The sequence below is a fragment of the Lissotriton helveticus genome, chromosome 11 (assembly GCF_964261635.1).
Source record: "Lissotriton helveticus chromosome 11, aLisHel1.1, whole genome shotgun sequence".
Classification (NCBI taxonomy): domain Eukaryota; kingdom Metazoa; phylum Chordata; class Amphibia; order Caudata; family Salamandridae; genus Lissotriton; species Lissotriton helveticus.
In genome coordinates this window covers 791,222,763-791,244,493 of record NC_136072.1, presented here as the reverse complement: position 1 = coordinate 791,244,493, position 21,731 = coordinate 791,222,763, and the positions used below count along the sequence as shown (strand labels likewise).

Genomic DNA, 21,731 nt, shown 5'->3' with positions numbered 1-21,731 from the left:
GAGGTTGTGTTTTTCTAGCAGACAATGGATGTTTTAATAAAGAAAAACACAAGCTTGTCTGAAAGAAACTGCTAAAACACCACCCAAAAAGCAACATATCCCACAGGTATGAAAGTAGCAAAGGCATTTTCGACAGATATACCCTTCAAAAAAGTTTATACTAAGTGGACACCATGTCAGCCAGGTAGAAGTAGCGATAGGAAGGCAATAAACAACACTAATGGACGTACAGAGGTTACAATATTTATTGGACCAAATACAGCCCTGCAAAGAGTATACCACTATGGTCAGATAATATTTAAATATATAAATTCAATGAATACAAAATAGTTAAAATGCTGAAATCCACTCTCCTTCCCAGTGATTAACCAACTTTTTACAGTCTCTTCTTGTTTTTCCTCTTAAAAACCAGTAACCGCAACTATTGAAAAAGTACTAATTTCCTGTCCCTTTCGTTCGTATTCTAAGAGGACCAAGCAATGGAGAAGGGAAGGAACAAGCTGCGTTTTCAGAAACTCGAAATCTGCTTTGAGCCGCACACACAATCCAGGATGGAAAAGGATCTCAGGTTGGTGCTGTGATAAGAAATTATCATGCAAGAGATTTATTTCCAAATAACTACCTCCCATATTCAATAATTTGAAAGCAACTCATAAAACACTGCTGATCCCTCTTGCTTTCAAATAGAAGCTTTAAGTGAACTGAGAAACATCTGGAGGAACAAACAACCACATATGGACAACAAACACGTGAACCAAGTCATCAGCACGCAGAATGCATGCTGCACTCTGGACAGATCCGGGCATAGGAATCTGACAGGAATAGGCACACGTGTAGGTCCATCAAAATGCATTTAGCATTAACCAGTACAGTTAGGTCTCACACTAGTTTTAGACCACAACTACCCACATATTCATATTTGTATTTGGAAATCTACCTGTGTGCCCCATCGATGGGGCTAAGGAGTTCTGCTAAACTCTTCACAAATTGGCATCAGTACTAAACTGCTTTTGATCAGAGTCATTCGAAGGAGTATAAAAAACGAAAAGAATGTTTGAACAATTGGTGCATCCAGAAGAGGGGAATTACAGGAGTATGTAGTGTTGCTAGTTAAAATGAAGTGAACGCCCTACATGAATACAAACAGAAGTCTCAGACATTCCTGGATGAAGTTTTTCAATCTTAAACCTACACTTTATTTTGCCTTGCTTTGGAAAAGGAACAGATGAGCTTATAAAGAGCACATTTTGTATTCCACAATTTAACCTATGGTTAATTCGAGAAGGGAGCATGCACCTGAGATTCTGCGCATTTTAAAATAGCCATAAAACAAAAGGGAGCGGTTGTATAGCGAAGTTTCTACAGCTGGCACCAATCACTCCCGTGATTGTCAAATTAGTGTATGTGACTGAACTGGATCAAACTTATCAAGACTTGCAGCTGCAGTGGCTTGCTAGGAAATCTGCCAAGTTGCTGACAAGCACATCCCGTGTAAGAAAAAAAACAACTAGACGTTAACCAAGATCTGAGCCTCTGAAATTATCACTAGTAAAATAAGAACAATGTTCACATTTGTGCTTCTGCTGGCGAGCTGCCAATATAAAGGAAACCGATTTATAGAATAGCGGTTCACGTGGTTTACGAACTCTTGGTGCTGCACTCCTATAAAGGAGTACCTCAAATCCAGGCATCCAGTTTGCCGCACTTTGTAAATGTACCTCAAGCATGATGAGAGATGCACAGCTAAAACCTTTCTGTCTCATTTAGAAGATCTAGGAAGGATGGGCTGAAATAGCCACCGAGAATCAATTCTGCCTACTGATTCAAAGAAAATCTACTTGCACTCACGTCATATGCATCTTGGAGGATTGATTTGCAAAGACATTTTGCATGTTGCTAGAACACTATTCATTTTTTGTGATTCTTCGTGAACACAGATTTCAGTTAACTCCTTCTGGAATGGGAATGGATGCACTAAACCATTTTCTGTACTAAACGTTCCCAAGTTACTGAGCACCATCATGCTGGGAGAAGAACATATCAAGGGACCCTGCATACACAACAAAAACTCCTCTTTTATTTCAGAAAGGCAGTCCACGCCCAAGCTCTAAAAGAAAGATTTGTGAACCCGTAAGGAAACTCTGTCGTGGTCATACAGAGCAGAAGGTGCATTTTTGGGAAATCAAAGCTTAAATAAATTTTCTTGCAAAAATCTGCCAATAATCTCCAAGCAGTTGTCAGGACTGTTTCATTACTAGTACCGATGCCTCACAGTCTTCTACCAACACAGGATGCTCCAATCTTCGCAGACATCACAAGTTGAATCTTGTGAGCTATTATGCAGATTTACTGTGGCGTCAGTGCAGCGAGTCACCAAATGTCTGGGCCACAGGTTTTGTCACCTCACCACCCTGGAGAAACCACAAAATGTTGTTAAAAACAGGCAGTTTTCTGTGCCAGAGTTAGACCTAATTTGTATACAGAAGGAGTCTCTGCCTAGAAGTCTCAATAAGGAGGTAAGTGAAGCCCGGCTGGCAACAACTAACATTCTCATGTAGTCCACTTTATATCTCCCGGGAAACGCTCAAAGTAAGGGCTAGCAAAAACCCAGTACACCATCTGCAAGGAATCTTATTCAAGCAAAGTGTGACTGAATGTTATGCATCCTTTTTCCCTATTTCCGTCAAAATAATATATTCAAGTCTTGAAATACAATTGGCATTCACGAGCATACCAATCAGACTTTAACTCAAGTAGAGGGACAGCTGGAATGCTACCAGCATAAACATTTATATTAAAATGATTATTTCAAGCCACTGTTGCCTGCTAGGTGCTTTGCTCATTAATGCAACCCGTTGCAAACACAAAATTCCAAGAGATGATGGAATATTTAATACTTTCAAGCTGCCACCACTGCAAAACTCAGCAGCCACTAAAACCTGAAGGGGAAAAAAAAGCAAACGACAAGACATTAAAACAAGCTACACATCCGTCTCATATCCCATAGCAGAACTAGGTCTCACAACAATTGCGCTGTGGTTCCAATAAAGGAGGATATTTTAGGGTGCTTTAGGGAAAAGAATTGATGTTAAGATGGAGTCGCTTTCAGAGAAGAAAGTGGGGTTTATTTCTGAAGACTGAGGGAGTTGGGAAGGTCTCAGCCACCAACAGTCACATGAGGATGGGGAGGCCTGCGTGCAACATTTCAAACCCAATTATGATATTACACAATACACACACTGTCCTCTTTCTGACATTTACTCAAAGGACGCAACCTATGTAGTTATTACCTTCACTAGGGTACGTCACATTTAGGGCAAGACGTTAAACCCTGCTTGTAGGACAAACAAGAGTTCAGAGGAAACAACCACTTCAGCGCTTCCTCCAGGAATATACCACATAAATAGGATAACCATGGCCACCCTCACTGAGGAGACAACCATGGCCACCCTCACTGAGGAGACAACCAATGTACTTTCCACCCAATGGAAGTAATTATTTCGGGAGAGCACTGCATCATGCCTTTCAAGACAAAAAACACAAAGGTGACAACTAGTGCAAGCTTTCACGTATTTGACATCACAAAGCTGGCAACTCTACTCCAGCCATGACCTAACAGATATCAGATCACTGAATAGACAGCAACCAAACCTTCACAAACGAAAGCAATATTATGTCTGGCCTTCATCTAAAAGGTCTCATCATTCCAAGGACAACCATTTCGTTTAGTGCCCATCACAGTACAGAGGGGAGACTAAGACAGCAACATCCACCTAATAAACACCAGATTCAGCGAATAAACATCATCCAATGGATACAATCACTTAAGCCTTCACACAGAGGTAACTACGCCAAGGAAGAGACAATCCCTGCTCTCATGTCTGAAGATGTAATAACTGAGTGTCCTAAATTTGTTGCAGTGAGAGTACAGGCTCGGTGCACCGAATCAAGCTATAATCAGTGATTGTGATTGGAAGGTGTTTGATGTGTGGAGTTAACTTAAAGGTGCTGCATAAGGCTATCTGAATAGCATTTTGGGGCAGGAAGGACAATCCGGTATGGATACCTAGTGTGAGAAGAAAAAATCTAATTTAAGAAGCTAACTATCTCAATATCTAATACTTTAAAGATACAGAGTGGCTTAAACCATAGAAAACACATCAGTGAACTGCGAAGGCACTCAAGAACAGCCTGACCGTCTCTTTTCCAGCTCTTACACACATCAGATCTGAGGAGTGCATAGTATTGCTCACAAAGCAATGTGTGTCCTAACGGCTCTAAATTGTTAACTGCAAGAGCCCACCGTCTTAATACAAAGTGACACTTATGTTGTCACCACACAAATCACTTCAACACCTTAAAAATGTGACTGTAGTTTGGTTTCTCAAAAAATGAATTGGATTACAACAAATAGGTTCCATGAGTGGCCTGCAAGATTTAAGACTGTCTTAACAGAGAATCAACACTGACATAAATATTCATAAAAGTTCTGTTTCCTGACACCCCCGGATTTCGCTCGGAGGCCCAGAGGAAGGAGGGGAAGGGACCAGCCTGAAACAGAGGACACACACTGGCTCTCTCCCATCTACAGTTAAAGTTTGGTTTCATTTTCTTCACTTGTTCTCCTTGTCGTTAGGCATACATGGAGGTCCAGGACATGAGCCGAGATCTGATCGTTTGAGACTTGTACGGTTCGGTCCCGGGTCACATGATCTCACAACAGGAGTTCTGCTTCCGGGCCTAAGTGGAAAAAGAAAAAGAATAGTCTGTTCTTGATTCTGACCATTGACTAGCTCTTTGGCAGCTCCTTTTGCACCAAAAACACTTTAGCCACACACAAACATTGCATCATCCAATAGAGTACAAGTAGTCCCAAGATAGTTATAAAAAGACTCCAAGTCATTCGAATGCTGCAGCTCGCACGTTACTGAAAATTACCATTTGTCCGTCAGTATCAACGGATTTGACAAACCTGCACTGGTTCCCAATAGTCAAGAGAATTCACTTTAAGGTTCTATGCATTGCGGACAGAGTCATGTATAAGAAGGGTTCTAAGCCAGCCCAAAGTTTAACTGCCTATGACCCCACTAGAACTCTGCACTCCACCAGCAAGCAACTCTTTTAAGTACCCAGAATAAAGAGAGTCAGGAGCGGCGGCCGCTCCTTTGCATTTTTGGCACCAAAACTCTGGCACTCCCTTCCTTCTCAAATAAGAAAAACAGAATCACAATTTAGAACATTGCTAAAAACCGCCCCTTTTCCATCAATTGGTCAGTCAGAATTCTATCTGTTAGCTATCTCAGCATAGGAGGCCCTTATGCGTAGCCATGCACTGTACACATTTCCATGAATAGAACAGAATACAAAAAATGTGCACACAAATGTAATTCAGGTTTATGCCCTGTGGTTTAGTGTCCAGTGTAACTAATGTACTGCTGAGTGGCTTCTCTGCATAAATGACTTGCAACCAACAGTCCTCAAGTTCTTCCTCCAACTCTGACATGCTCTGCTAGTAAATAAATAGATGAAGAGTGGCAGTAGGAAGGCCTGCCTGACTTTCGTGCCTTTGCAGGTGGAGTTCTGGGAACAGTGACAGAGTAACAGACTCACCAAGGGATATTGAAACACAAATGAGGGGGTGTTTAGACAAGTCCTCTGCAGCGTTTGGAAACGTTGTGCCATCTTGATTTATATGTATCCCCACTGGACTAAACAGTGTGCAAGTCCACTAGAGATGCTTTGACTTTTAACATGAGACATTTTACAGCAGAGCCTTCACTGCTGAGGGAAAGATTGTGAGGGCAGAAAAGGGAGAGGTGAGAGGGGCAGAAAAGGGAAAGGTGATGGGCAGATATTTCTGTGAAATGGTAATTTCAGAAATCGTGTGCATATTGTCCCAAAAAGTTAGCAGTTTTCATGTAGGTCGGTCTCATCTGTGGTGGAAGCAACATATTTCCAGTCCATATGTTCAGGCACCTGCCCCCTTCTCTCCCGCACAGTCTGGTGTCCCGAGGAGAAAAGGTTTAACCTTTGAAAAGTCAAGCCCCGTCTGACATTGCTGGCTTTCGTCTGGCACCCAATACTCTGTGGCTCAATACTGTCTGGCTCGAAAAAAAAATAATCACCCTTTCCCTTTCTTATCTACTATCCCTATCACGGCCTGTTGGGACAGAACCCATCTGGAGGCCTTGAAAAAGAACAATCTCGTCAATTTTCTATTCTGCTCCATCTTTCCCCCTACTGGATTTGACAATCTGCATGCCACTGGAGGTGCTCCACCTTTCAATAAGAGAGGCTCTGGTGCAGAGTACTGGGCTGAAAGGGAGTAAACCTAATGTATACCTCCACCCATATTGAGGGTGGCTACTAAATATCCTACTAGGCTAAGAGGAGACTAGCATTGGTTTGTGGTGGGTGTGTTTCGCAATTGCATGTGGTCAAGAACCTGTGATCTGGCACTCTGATCCACGTGGGACAGTGTGCACAAGATGGTGATTAGCCAACAGGAATGCCTCGTCCATCCCGCCTGTGTCTTTATTCAGGGGCCACTTCCCGAAACTCACTTGCCCAGCTCATGAGCTGGGAAGAATAATCCTCCCTTCCTTTGAAGACCAGGTTTGCCCATTTCCAACTCAATCTTCCCCTACTTACTTTCCTGTGCTGCACCGTCTTTGCCTCGCCCCTGAGGCGTAACCAGTCTGAGTATAATCCACACCCCAAGACCAGGTCTGAATAGCCTGACCCACAGTATCTACCTAAAAAGTCCCACCAAGATCAGGACAAAGGAAATGGATGGCTCTCCTGAATAGAGGAAGATTTTAAACTTCAAGCCAAGCTTGGACTGTATTTGGCATTGGCGTCCAAAGCGTGCCTTCTAAGGAGGAAACACATGGCACCCCTCAAGCCAGAAATTCGTACTGAATCTAACACGGAGGAGACTGCACAGGAATGCTGATCGAAGGCAGGAAAATGCCAGCTTCTACCTTCCTTCTGGGCTGGGGAAAAGTAATGGATGCCTTGTGTCTTTACGCACATTATGAATCTTGGATGTCGTCACCAGAAGTAGTTAATTCTGTTCACAGTCTCACACCCAGACAATCACAGCCACGGCGAAAAGTCCCAAGTAGCAATTCAGTTTGCAGTGCAGAGTTGCACTCATTTCCTCCTCTCTTTGTGGGAAGCAGTCTTTGAGAAAGAAGGCAAGGACAACAGAAGGTTTTCGCAGCTGTGTAGAAAACATTTGCTTAAATCGGTGTGCACAGTTGCTGGGAGGAATATCTAGAAGGTTTTTGCAGGTGTGAAAAAGGCCATTGACTACCTGTGTGGTGTGGTGTGATGTGTGTGCGAGTATGACAAGTTAGCATGCAGTGTAGAAAATACTTACTGTTTTATAAAAGGCCTTTGACTGTGTTCCTAGGACTTCCGACTTCGACACTAGATCATCCAACTTCTCTCCTCGTAGTAAGAGAGATTCCATGGTGTTGTGCTGGAAGAAAACAGTTTGGCTGTTAGTAGCTCCTGAGGCAGTAACGTGAGCACAAGTAGAGCCTCTCAAACCCCCTCATCCAGCACCCTCAGGCCTGACCCATGTGGACTTATACAAGAGAGCACTGAGACCTGTCTCTCCACCCACCTCACACTCAGGGTACCCTAGTTTTGCATCAAACAAACCTAAGTGGAACTAGTGCAACACCACAGACTGCTCAAACCGAGGGAGTCCCTTTGGGTCTCTGTTACTGCTAGAAAGTCACGCCTTGGGAGACAGGTGGAGAGAGCTCAAAATACCACAAGGTCTGAGATGCAGAAACACTGAAACTATCAATCAAAACAGAAAAGAAAAAAACAGAGCAGGTTATGGAAATGCAGGGAATAATAACAATCCAACCACACCCTACCACTCTTTACAAGTTCACATCCGCCCTTTGCCTGAGAGAAGCATCCTTTGAAATATGACAAACAAAATTACGAAAAGGATGTAAACAAAGAAAAAACCTATCTCGTGATACTTCGAAGACTCTTCCAGGACAACAATGTGCAATCATCCGGACCAAACACTAGGCGGCGATCTATGCACAAGATATGAATTCAGCAGCCCACATGCCTCGAACACAAGGAAACTCCGATTGGCGAACTTAATAAAAGGAGGTAAAGAACTAGCGACTCCCTTCCTTGTTATTCAAGATAATTCCTTTCCAAAGTCCAAACATGCCTCTCCCCGTGTCAGCAATTCTAACATTAAGAGTATCTCACGACTCCATGAGCTTGTACCTCTCACAGGAAGTAAGGAGTTCTTACCCACCTATAACACTGGTTCAAGTCGCATGTTCGATATACTTCTGCCATCTAGTGTCTTAATGTGAAGTAGTTTTAATACATGAAAAACAACCCGGATCTTCAACAGAGGGCACTGTGCAACCAGATCATATAATAGCTTCTACAGAAATTCTAAAACCTACCAGGAGACTACTACAAGCAGCATTTCGAGGGTAGCCCATTTACTTACTTTTTTGCATGCATGTATATATCCTGGCTGACACACATGAGAACTTAAAAAATACATTAACCAATAGAATGCGGGTTACATTTAAGCAACATATATTTTTGTAGCATACACTTTGTTCAATTCACTTGTTACACATGAAGGTATAAGCCGTGGAACTGACAAACGCTGCTAGAAGGAATGGCAAGATCCAAGCTAAAAAAATGTGTATGTTTGTAGGAATCTGGCTCTGTATATGATATTGCCACTAGGTGGTAATACAGTGCACAGAGTCCAGGGGTTCCCCAAAAATGTACAGGGCTCAATGCAAAACCTAGAGTACTCTATTAGTGGTAGTGTGGGCGAGCAGCCTTAGGCCTAACACAGAGGAGTGTAAGACATTTATTGCACACACATGATGAACAAAAGACACACAACTCAAGAAGGAGATCCAGACCAATTTAATACAATTATACTTTGTTTGAACTTTATTTTAAGAGCCAGGTCTTCGTAATAAGGCAAGTAAGTTTTTAATTAAAAATACTTTTCACTTTCAAAAATTGACACAATGTTTTTCACACTGTCCAATGGTATCATTTGGGGAAAACAATATTGAGGTTAACCAGGTGAGTATCAAACTTAGAGTTCCAGTCGTCAGAGCCATAAGTCAGCAAGGGCCAGGGATCAGGTAAGTACCAAGACTGCACCACCAGCCGCACAGGGCGGATGGGTGCAGAGGTCAAAATCGGCGCTCGAACCAATGCTTTCCAATGGAGACAGGGGGTGCCTGGAGCCACACTGCTTGCAGGTAAGTAAATCGGTTGCAGTGTCATGTATTCCTATAGGTTCTGAATCGATCCCCCTATTCCTGACCCTATTCTGGTTAAACTAACTATCAAGTTAACTAACAGTCAGCCCATGAGGCAAGAAAAGCCCCCATGATGCAGATACCGTTATCTGACGCAGTCACACTACGGCACAGGAACGTGTTATCTGATTAGGTCATAACGCTTGAGATCTAATTAGACAAGCGACATTCCTCCAGCCCCTGATAAGGCATACGACGTTCTCATAACAAATCAAACCTATGACAACCTGGAAAATCCGTGCGGCCATTGTTTTGATTTCACAGAGAACTTTAGTAAAGAATGTGCTAACGAGCAAGTCGTATGACATCTTTATTGACGTATCTATGTCCATCCTTACGTCAATCTCGGCACCTTTAAGGTATAAATATTACCGATCTTGCCCTATGCAAACACACGCGTGGTGACGAGACGGAGCAGCCATACTTGCCGAAGCCGAGAGCAGAAGCAGACCCCGCTGGCAGCAGCCCCGCCTTCCTGACGCGCTGAGAGACGCGCTGCTATCTCAAGCCGAGAGACCCAGCACCGGCGCTTCTGGGCAGCCCTCGCAGGCAGCCTGGAATATCGAGAGCAGAGAAAGAGATACCATTCCTCATTCATCCTAAATTCCAGGTACAGAACTGAATAACCCCTCACAGAGAATTCTTTAGTTATTCACTTGGCAAAAACAAACTTAACTTAAACTGTAACTTTCTATTCCCGCCCACGCATTAGACTTAGGTCAGGTACACGGGGTAGGCGTATTTAGAAACACCAGTTGAGTACGTTTAGTCAAATGTATATGTGTATGTAAATATATTTTAATCATTTTAAACATCATATGGCTCAGAAACCATATCAATGTTTTTACAGTATTACTTTATACTATTGCTTTTAATGTATGCACTTTACTTAACTATAAGTATTGCAATAATATCGATCCATTTCTCTTGTACGAGAAAAGAGACTGATCAATAAATAACACCTTTTTATTGAACACGCCCGTCTCTTCCTTTTCTCTACAATCTGATGAGACTAAGAATGCACGTACTGACTGAGTAAAATAATTGCCTTGTGCTCACACGACTCTGGAGATACACTCTTGATTAGGGGAGAGCAAAGTTGTCATGTTCTATGGTTGTCAGAAACTAAATCCCTTCTTGTCTAATCAGGGGAGTTAATTCTTTCCTGAACATTCGAGAAAGTTTCTAGCGAACTCTGAGCTACGCTGGCAAACCCAAAACTTAAGTCTAGTATCGACAGTAGTAGACCTAGTTAACGTCTGGCCTAGGCCTTTACTGCTGTAGGTATTATTCCAATGCGCAGAGCCTATTGGGAAGATAGGAACTACACTACATGGCGCCCAATGCGTTTGGAAAGGGCGATAAAACTAACGTAAGACATTTAGAGTAACTCAGTCGTGCTTTCTCACTCAGACCCCTTTTCCCAAATACTCCAAAGACGTCTGGAGTGGGTGAAAGGTAATATCCTCCAAAACCTCGCAGGAGGGAACTCCTATGTATGGTTCTTGGTATAGTCAACGTTGAAGGATACACTGTTCCAAAATATTGTGCATCTAATCTCTGTTTCCATAAGAAACCTGATCTGCAAACAAAAAGAATAACCTTTCTAACAGTAAAATGTCAGGAAGTGATGACGAAAGAGAGGCAGTTAGATTAGCAACTGAACTCGCAGATGCTGATGCTACCATGCAAGCAGCAGACGCGGATATAATACTCATTCCGGTCATCAAAAGAAGATCTATAACTCTAAAACTTATAGAAAATGGACTGACACCTAGAGGTGGCACAGTCATATTCGTAATTGAGGCACACGAATATCGGCAGACAGAGGTATACTATTCATGGATACATTTTCCAGCAGCAAATGCTGTAACAAAGTACTTCCACTATTACAAAATAGAGGAACCTCCTAATGAGTACACTCCTTTCGAGGAGGTGGAAGTACCACTCAAATTCCAAGAGCATTTGCTCTTATTTGATGGCGCCCTAAAACATAACAATCACATTACAAGACTCGGTCCTTTAGGTAGACCAGGAGCAACGTGGCCGGTCTTAGCCGGATACACACCACACCCAGACATCGAAGGAATGTCTACAGGAGAGCTGTTAATACAGCTAAAACAATTACTAAAAATTCATAGACAATTAGTTCAGTATGTAATGTGGACTTCAACAATTCAGCCAGCGATTAAACTACCACAGCTGACCCCTCACCAGGGGAACACAAATAAAATCACACCACAGAACATCCAATCCTGCCTAGGTAAAGTTCCGGCTAAACGGGAACAGATACCATTCTGGTTGGCACAGAAAATCACCCAAATAGAGGCGGTGTTTCCTGACACCACCCCGCTAGAAAAACACAGGATTCTGACTATATGTCTCCCAATGGGAATCGCACCACACATAGAGGACTGTGACACTTGGGGTACAGTCTTTGCTTCCATCTACACAAAAACGCACGGTGTTCCATCCATTTCGGTGATACCAGATGTGCTAAAACAAATTCAAGATGAATACGGTCCAGAACCAGCTTTAACTCTTGGTATGAAATTACTGAAAGACTTCAAGCAGGTCTCGGCTATATTACTAGCCAACATAAAAGGTGAAGCAGCAAACGTGGCGATCCGCCAGAGGTTAAAAGAGACAGATATAGCAGACCAACCAGCTGAAATTGCCAGAATCATAGAAAAATCCTATGAGGAACTAGGTAGAGATAGTTTAGGTGGAATACCAGTAAAACCGCAACTGACTGAAAGTCCAGAAAAAATATTTTTTAATAATAATTCACCAAAAAAGAACTGGGATGGAAACAAACAATCCAATCCAAAAGAAAAGAAATTCCAGTCCAGAGGAAGGTCTCCTAGGCGAAGAGAAAAATCTCCAAACCGAAGACAGAGGTCACCGCAGAGTGACCCCTCTGGGAATAGATATAACCTTAGAAATAGGGATAATATTAAAAAACCTGATAGATATCAAGACATTTATACACGTCCCTCTCAATCTTTTCAGACTTCCTCGCAGAAATCGGAAAGAAGAGGACGATCAGAACAAAGAGAAGAGCACGCCAAGTCCAAAGACAAGGAACCTGCTCAGCTAAAAAAGAAATTACAATTTCCAAAAAAGAAGGTAGCCAGTATCAAGGTAGTTAACAATGCCGAGAATACTGAGGACACAACTGAAAAACGGAGAGTGGGCTCAGACAATGCTAGACAGCGCAGCAGAGGTGAGCATAGCTCGCAAAGTCCTTATGAATCATCTGGAGACAGTGGACACGAATGAATATCTTCAAGTGGAAACTGCAGACACCAGAGTTAGCAAACCCCACAAGATATACGAGATAACATTACGTATAGAGGGAGATAAGACTAGGAAAATAAGGGGACTATTTTGGGATAATCTCTCCAAGGGCTATGATATCCTTCTAGCTGAAAAAGACTGGCCACCAGAGTTTGTCAGGGAGTGCCCTCATGGCGAAGAAGTAATTATGCCTGCCTTCTTGAATCAAATCCCGATTCATAAAAAATACACACTTGCTAGAAAGTGGGCAGTGGCCTTAGCACCTGCTTTATATAAAAATCATGTAGGATGGGATGAGGATTCTCCTCCTCACAAAATCCAGTTAAAATCACAACCTACTGCACAAAGGCAGTACCCAATTAAGCAAGAAGCTAAAAAACAGGTAAATGAAATACTAGATCAGCTAGAATACCAGGGGGTGATTGAAACTTGCACCTCACAAATGAACAATCCTTTGTTTCCGGTCTCCAAACCAGACAACTCATATCGTCTAGTTTTGGATTACCGACACCTTAACACATGTTGCAAAACCTTTGCAGTGCAAAACTCACACAGTGCTGCACTAATGAATAACATAGTGCGCAAGAAATACAAGACAACCTTGGACATCTCCAATGGATTCTTTTGTCAAAACATAGCACCAGAGAGCAGATATTTAACTGCATTCTCAGTAAATGGCACTCAAAAGCAATTCTGTCGGTTAGCCCAGGGGTACAAGAACAGCCCGGGGGTATTCTCAGCGAGAGTAACAGAATTACTACAATTATATGATGATGAAGCGTTATCTTATGTCGATGACATTTACTTAACAGATGATGACTTGGATACTCACTTGAAAAGAGTGAACACCATAATACTTGGGTTCGCAGCAGAGGGTTACAAATTCAACTTTAAAAAATCCAGAATTGCCCATCTGACAGTCCTATTCTTAGGATATGAGTTATCAAGTGAAGGTAAAAGCCTGGCAGACAATTTCCTAGAGAAATGTGCCGTAATCCAAACTCCTAAAACACTAAAAAACCTACAGTCAATTCTAGGCTTCCTAAATTTCGGAAGAACATACATTGCAAATTACGCAGAAAGGGTCAAACCCCTTTATGATCTAATTAAACCAGACTTTAAAAGATCCAATTGGACTCAAACACACACAGAAATTTTGAGATCCTTACAAACAGACATGCTAATTAAAACAAAATTAGAAACACGTGATAACACACGCAATCTTGTGATTCGAGTCATCCCAGGGAGATGCGGATTCACATACCTGACCTCTAATGAGGGAGAAAAGGTACCAATTGCATTCAAATCACACTTGTATACAGAAGCTGAACAGAAATTCAGTAATACAGAAAAAATCATTCGTGCAGTTCAAACCGCAATAGCTAGAGAAAAAGACATAGCTGACGGTAGACATATCACAGTCAGAACAGCAGAATCAGCCTTTGAGGCACTAACAACACCGTGTAATTTACCAACAACAACATTGAATCCGGAATGGATACAATGGGTGAATTCAATCACAACGGACAAAGTATACTACTACTTTGATCCAGAACTAGAAGAATTAAAAAATCTAAAATATGAAAAGACGTATCCTCTGCCAATCGACATTCTGCCTCTAAGACATTACGCCTGTGTAATTTATACAGACGGACATGCTCAACCCTCCGTTTGGGGAGAACATGCATACAACCCCACATGTGAGATCACAAAAGAAGTGTGGCGCGGAGGTAAACTAAGACCTCTATTAACAAAATCACACTCAGTAGAAACTAATTCAGAACTACAAACTGAAATAATAGCATTAAAAATGGCGCTGGATAATGCGGATCGCGAATTCCCGACACTTATAGTGTCAGATTCATATTACTGCATCAAAGCATATAACAAGGATTTGCAGACATGGATTCAGAACGGTTACAAAGATGACACAGATGCACCAATAAAGCAGAAATTGCTCTGGGAACAAATAGCTCTTTTACAAAAAGAACTACCAAAGACTCACGTGACACACTCACTGAGTCATCAGCGTGATGGCGTTCACGTTGTAGGGAATTCATTGGCTGAAACAGCCGCAGCGGCAGCCACTATACCGGCTCCCGTAGATCGAAAAAAGCGTACATTAAAATACATTGACGGTGAAACAGTGCTGGCGGTGAAAACGTCATCAAAAGGCGACTGCTCAGCGTTACCGATCAACTATCCACTCAATTATACATACATAATCGATGCAAACTCCGTCCCTTTTGCTCGAATCCCTGGAGTGGGGGATAGAGTGATTCCAAACATGGACAGGAGAAACTTGTTAATCGCAGACGCACACATGGGCGAGGGTCTCAGACACCTCAAACTGAAAGATTCTCTGGAAGAATTACAATCACGGTACTGGTGGCCAGGCATGAGCCTGCATTACACCATGTTTGTAAAAAACTGCCCAAACTGCAACAGAGATCGCAGGGGGGAGAGAAACAGTTTAATACCTCGTCGTATCAAGGCAGATAATATGACCAATAAAAAACAGGGCTTGCGATTAACATATACAGGCTAGTTTCCACTTATAATGTAGATCACCAGCACTCGGCTGACGTCCAGACTGTTATACAAAGATTTGCGAGTCTAAATGGCATATACGCTAAGAGCATGCTACGTTCGACCATTGTTTTCACTCAAGCCCACCAGCCTGGGGGGAAACATGGCCGAATGAGCACAGTCCAGCGGGAATCTTCTCACTTCCTTCCTGAGGGTACGGGATGGTGTAAAGAAAAAACCAAGGCAGAAAGCAATCTATAATGGAAAGGATATTAGGTTCGGGAGCTGGGTGGGTCAAACATCTAATAAGTGTCCAACGTAGTTTAAATAACTTGCCAAGAAATTCTCTGAAGGGATTCAGTCCGTACGAATTATTATTTGGAACTAGAATGATTATCTCTGACCTCGACAGTCAGACTTCAGTGGTTAAAGAAAAAAGCTTTGATGTCAAAGACCGTTTGGCTATTTTGCAGGACTTAAACAAAACAAGAAAAGACCTGAGCAACATACAGTTGAAACAACAGCCAACAACCACTGAAGAATCACCACCTGTCCCAGCAAGACCTGTCTGGATTCCAAAAGTCGGGGATCTAGTCAGGGAGAAGATCGCGGTAAAGAAGGAATTTGGGCCTTCTTACAGAAAAGCAGTTCCTGTCTTGTCTGTCAACGGGACAAGATCAGTTGTACTACCGCCACTTGCTGGTAAAAAGGAGAACCGAGTTGTATCCATCGACCTGGTAAAACCACAACATGTGGCCGATAACAAACAGTAGGCCAAGTGGACTCCCAATAAGTAGCAGAACACCAAGGTTTGCTACCAGTACAGAGGTCCTAACAAAGAGGCTCATCACATTCAAAACGCCTACAGAAGAACAACAAGGACTATGCAACAATGCAATAGAACTCAGACCTCTGACAACCCAAATAAAAACATTTAGCAGAGACACACCAATCTACAATGAAGTACCAAGTGACAATGCAAGAAACAAAAATCCTGAAGCAATTGGAACAATTGACAGAACTGCATCCGGCTACTTCATCAACTTCGATGATTCCTCTGAAGGCTTCAGTGAATCAAAGACACAGCCATCATCAAAATCCTTTAAAGACAAAGCTAAGGAACTTTTGAACCAACTGAAAGAAACATATCTGATTTCTCCATGGATTGAATTCTGGGTGGGTTTTGGTGCATTTATCCTCATACTTTGGCTCATCATGGTATTTACTTTGGGACGCTTCATTGAGGGAAAATATGCTAAAATGGACACAGCAAGTCAGAACATCAACTTGGTCCTCAAACCACACACATCTTCACACGTCGAGAAAAGAGAACTTTCTTCAGCCAACTTCACAGCCATTCCGATACCTGGTGGGGTAGCCTGGGACAACACTGACTATGAAATTTATGGTCCGGTCGAGATCCTGAAATACCCACACCAAATCAAGATCTCCTTGAGTGACTTTGCAAAACCAAACTCATTTGCTGATGATTGGGACTTCGAAAGCATTAATAACATGATGTCTGACTTAGTAATGTCTGCTAAATTTACAAAACATGATTATTTGCAAGGTTCTACAAATTATGACAGTATGTATTGCTATAACCACTATGGTAATCACTTTTTACATAAATCTGCACAACCTAGAAATGTTTTAAATTATAATCAATGGGAACATTGTGCAACACCTCCAAAAGGGAGCTCAAGAACCGTTTACGACAAATATTCATATTTTTCAGGTTTTAACACAAGTAATGCTGAAACATTTTATTTTAAATTGTCAAACAAGACAGGGATGAAAACCATGATAACCAACACAAAGTTGATATATTCAGATTCATTCTTCGAAGAAATGAATACTTTTGGATTTGATTATTGGGACAAAAATGTTGATTTGAAAAGTGTTTGGGGTACAAAAGATTGGCAAGTACAGGGTTTAGAAGCTTTGTTTAGAGCCTGCATGATCCCAGAACAAATGATATTTTTAAATGACACTGTTCAACAAACCACCTGTCTTGGCTTAGCCAAAATCAAAGATTTAAATAAACCGTCTATTCCAAAGCCAATAATGTTTAGCAATAACTCTGTAACAGATGAAGAGATAGACGTAAACCATATATTAAACCAAAACAGAACACATCCTGATTGGAAACAATGGTTGATCTGGCCCACAGATACAAATAACTGTCAAGACAGATTCCTGAATAAAACACAGGGTTTCAAAATGACCAGGCCAGACCCTAGATATCCCCAAAGACATCACCCAGGGATAATAACAACCTACAGTGTGGGCAAATTATGCCTTCAATGGCTACAAACTTCCACACTGCCTGAAATTAAGCAACACCTAACTTTACTTACTGATGGTGCTGACTTGCGTGATTTCATACTGGGACCACGCAAACAGCGTCAAAAGCGTTTCATAGCAGCCTCTGTATATGCAGCATACAATGAGGCCTGGAAGGTTACTCAAATTGAGACAGCAGAGAGAATACGGGAAATTGACCGTATTAATTTGGAAAAATCACTTTCTGTAGTGGACAATGGGTTAATGACTCTGTCCTCCAGAATTTTTTCATTGGACAGCATTGTGTCTTCAGCAATCGATATATTATCGCAAGACTTACTGTTATTACAACATGGTCAGTCACAATTGCGTTCTATTGTACAGCTTGGCTGGACGTTACAAAATCTGCGTTCAGGCTATGTGCCTTGGCGTTTAATCAACACAACGTCACTATTCCAAATCTTTAACCTTACTGATAGACAAATCGGTATGGCGCAAAAGGGTGCTGATTATACAATCTTGAGCATTGAAAAACTAGAAAGATTACCAATGACTATGTCAGAACGACCTGTCAGTGAATGGATAATCCACGGAATCATAAATATTCCAATCTCAACCTTCAGGTTTCAATACTGCCAAAAATATATACAGGCTGGCATGTACGAGAAATTGGGGAAGGGGTACCTTAAAACAACTTGGAACCTGCCCTATTCACATGCATGTGTCAGTAATAAAGGACAGAAAGTGTTTCTTAGTGGCAACAATTGTGCTATGTCACTAAGCGGCACGCTTCTGTGTAACCGTATTAGTTTGCACGGAGCCTGTGAAGGGAATTCATACAACCTTTCATGTCACCAGCAAGGCGCACCTGCAACTGAAATAGAACCATTCTTTCAAAGACTCTATAATGGGAGTTACATTCTTATTGTAGACCGCAAATGTTGTAGTCTTATGCCCGGGACTCCTTATCTAGTCACTACGACTGCGAAGGTCAAGTGCTGTGGACGTTCTTTGTTCCCCAGCTCCTTTCCAGACAGGGAGGCAAGGGCATGGCCCAATTTGAAAATTACTTCTATTCGAATAGATACTTTAAGCAGAATGAAAACAGTGCTTCTTCAGACGCCTACAAGGCTCACGTCATCAAAAGAAACGTATGATCTACAAGTCGCAAGGACGACTGCAGAGATACATACATTATTATCGACTAATTCCCCCGTACATTTCGCGGAAATCCTGAGCGAAATCTTAAATATTTCTGATACCACTGGGGTCTCAAAGGTATTTAAGACAGTATTTTCGATGGCATTAACACCATTCAAAGCCATACTGGGTATTTTTCCAGATTTCGTCCATTCGATTTTTGGCGGACTTCCCCTGATCCTGGGACTAATTGCAGGAATCCTATTCTTGGTCCTTATTTTTCGTTATGGCAACCCATGTCACAGATCAAACTCTCGCGACAATGGAAGATACGATCCTAGCCATTGGATACCGGGACCGGATATCAAAAATCCTGGGACTCTCCCGGCTTAGAGACCTAAACATGACTTGGTTTCTATCATTTCGACCAATGTGGCAAAGGTGTGTTTTACCTGTACTAAGGTGTCTGCTATGCGGAGAAGAATGCGTGTTAGACACCTGTCTGACGCTACAATCGGATGCGCCAGTGGATGCAGATACATTGTTGGTTCCTACCAAGGTTCACGCTTTGTGCTGCCCTCAAAGGCTGCCAATCCTGATGACGGCATTCGTGGAATCTTCACCACTACGATTGAAGAGTAGTGAAGTTCAAGATGAAAGCAGCATCGAACAGGTACGACCTTCTGTCAGCAATGCGAATCAGAATGTCAATGCAGACAATCATGCGCACGAATGCATGGTTACACCTATTTCCGACTTAGTGGAACTTTCCCATGAAGCTGTTGACAGTTTTTTCGAAAGCCTTAATGATATGATGTTCTCTCCAGAACAGAAATAGAGACTTTTGAGCAAGCTCGCACACGGCGTTCCCTGAATTCGGCCTTCAACTTTAAAAATAAAGTCACATGAACAATTTTTCCCACCAGTTCACGGACAGCAATTTTTTAGCAGCCCAAATTATTTTTTACAAAATTTTCGGGACACTTATCTTCTGCTTAAAGTAAGAAACTATTCCTAGAGAACTAAGATTTCTATTTTTAGATACTTTATAAACTTTAGTTGCCCGCTGGGATGTTCACGAATATTTTATTATGTGATGAAATGGTCTCGCACTTCCTTTCTGTATAGCTATGTTAAGAGCCATTTCATGTGTATTTCTCATATACCAAATAAGCAATAATGCATACCAATGCGTGTTTACTTTAGCGTTTAATTCATAGCTTAAGTGCATACAATATATATGACTGCAATTTTTCAGTATATTTGAAAATTTCAAAATGCATTAATGTATTTTGGGGTGGTAAGGTATACACTATACTATATAGTATGTTGTACTATGTTATACTATGCATAGATTAGTAAATATGACCATAGTTAGCGTGGAGTGGGTGTCATGTATTCCTATAGGTTCTGAATCGATCCCCCTATTCCTGACCCTATTCTGGTTAAACTAACTATCAAGTTAACTAACAGTCAGCCCATGAGGCAAGAAAAGCCCCCATGATGCAGATACCGTTATCTGACGCAGTCACACTACGGCACAGGAACGTGTTATCTGATTAGGTCATAACGCTTGAGATCTAATTAGACAAGCGACATTCCTCCAGCCCCTGATAAGGCATACGACGTTCTCATAACAAATCAAACCTATGACAACCTGGAAAATCCGTGCGGCCATTGTTTTGATTTCACAGAGAACTTTAGTAAAGAATGTGCTAACGAGCATGTCGTATGACATCTTTATTGACGTATCTATGTCCATCCTTACGTCAATCTCGGCACCTTTAAGGTATAAATATTACCGATCTTGCCCTATGCAAACACACGCGTGGTGACGAGACGGAGCAGCCATACTTGCCGAAGCCGAGAGCAGAAGCAGACCCCGCTGGCAGCAGCCCCGCCTTCCTGACGCGCTGAGAGACGCGCTGCTATCTCAAGCCGAGAGACCCAGCACCGGCGCTTCTGGGCAGCCCTCGCAGGCAGCCTGGAATATCGAGAGCAGAGAAAGAGATACCATTCCTCATTCATCCTAAATTCCAGGTACAGAACTGAATAACCCCTCACAGAGAATTCTTTAGTTATTCACTTGGCAAAAACAAACTTAACTTAAACTGTAACTTTCTATTCCCGCCCACGCATTAGACTTAGGTCAGGTACACGGTGTAGGCGTATTTAGAAACACCAGTTGAGTACGTTTAGTCAAATGTATAGGTGTATGTAAATATATTTTAATCATTTTAAACATCATATGGCTCAGAAACCATATCAATGTTTTTACAGTATTACTTTATACTATTGCTTTTAATGTATGCACTTTACTTAACTATAAGTATTGCAATAATATCGATCCATTTCTCTTGTACGAGAAAAGAGACTGATCAATAAATAACACCTTTTTATTGAACACGCCCGTCTCTTCCTTTTCTCTACAATCTGATGAGACTAAGAATGCACGTACTGACTGAGTAAAATAATTGCCTTGTGCTCACACGACTCTGGAGATACACTCTTGATTAGGGGAGAGCAAAGTTGTCATGTTCTATGGTTGTCAGAAACTAAATCCCTTCTTGTCTAATCAGGGGAGTTAATTCTTTCCTGAACATTCGAGAAAGTTTCTAGCGAACTCTGAGCTACGCTGGCAAACCCAAAACTTAAGTCTAGTATCGACAGTAGTAGACCTAGTTAACGTCTGGCCTAGGCCTTTACTGCTGTAGGTATTATTCCAATGCGCAGAGCCTATTGGGAAGATAGGAACTACACTACAGCAGGAGCACGGGGGGCACAAGGCAGCACCAAACATACACCACCAGCGGCAACTGGGTGCAGGATGCAATTCCGACGTCGGGCACCCAATGCTTTTCAATTTGGGATTCCCTGATGGCAAAGAGGCAGGATTCACACTGCAGGCGTTGCGTGGAGGGCAGGAGTGGTCAGCCAACGCTGGACACTAGGTCAAAATCTCTGGGGAGACTTCACTGCACTGGTGAGCAACTAAGACTCGGGCCATGGGCATCGGGTGCAGAGCGGGCTGGAGACGCAGATTCACCTGGATCCGGGGTCCTTGGATCCGGTTTCTTCTGGACAGGGCCGCTGTCCTCAGAAGATGGGAGTCTTTATTGAAGACAATAG

The 21,731-nt window shown here is 42.2% G+C and overlaps 1 protein-coding gene across 4 annotated transcripts in view; it reads right to left on the bottom strand.

Moving 5' to 3' along the window:
• Positions 1-223: 223 nt before the first annotated feature.
• The window catches only part of YKT6 (YKT6 vesicular SNARE protein), a 126,284-nt gene continuing 104,776 nt past the window's right edge, over positions 224-21,731 (bottom strand). For all 4 annotated transcript variants that reach the window (XM_078666755.1, XM_078666756.1, XM_078666758.1 and 1 more), the window contains 2 exons: positions 7,385-7,486; positions 224-4,740 (listed from right to left, as the gene is read on the bottom strand). In XM_078666755.1, coding sequence (XP_078522881.1) covers positions 4,705-4,740; positions 7,385-7,486 — 138 coding nt within the window. In that variant the 3' untranslated portion in view covers positions 224-4,704. The remainder of the gene's footprint in view (positions 4,741-7,384; positions 7,487-21,731) is intronic.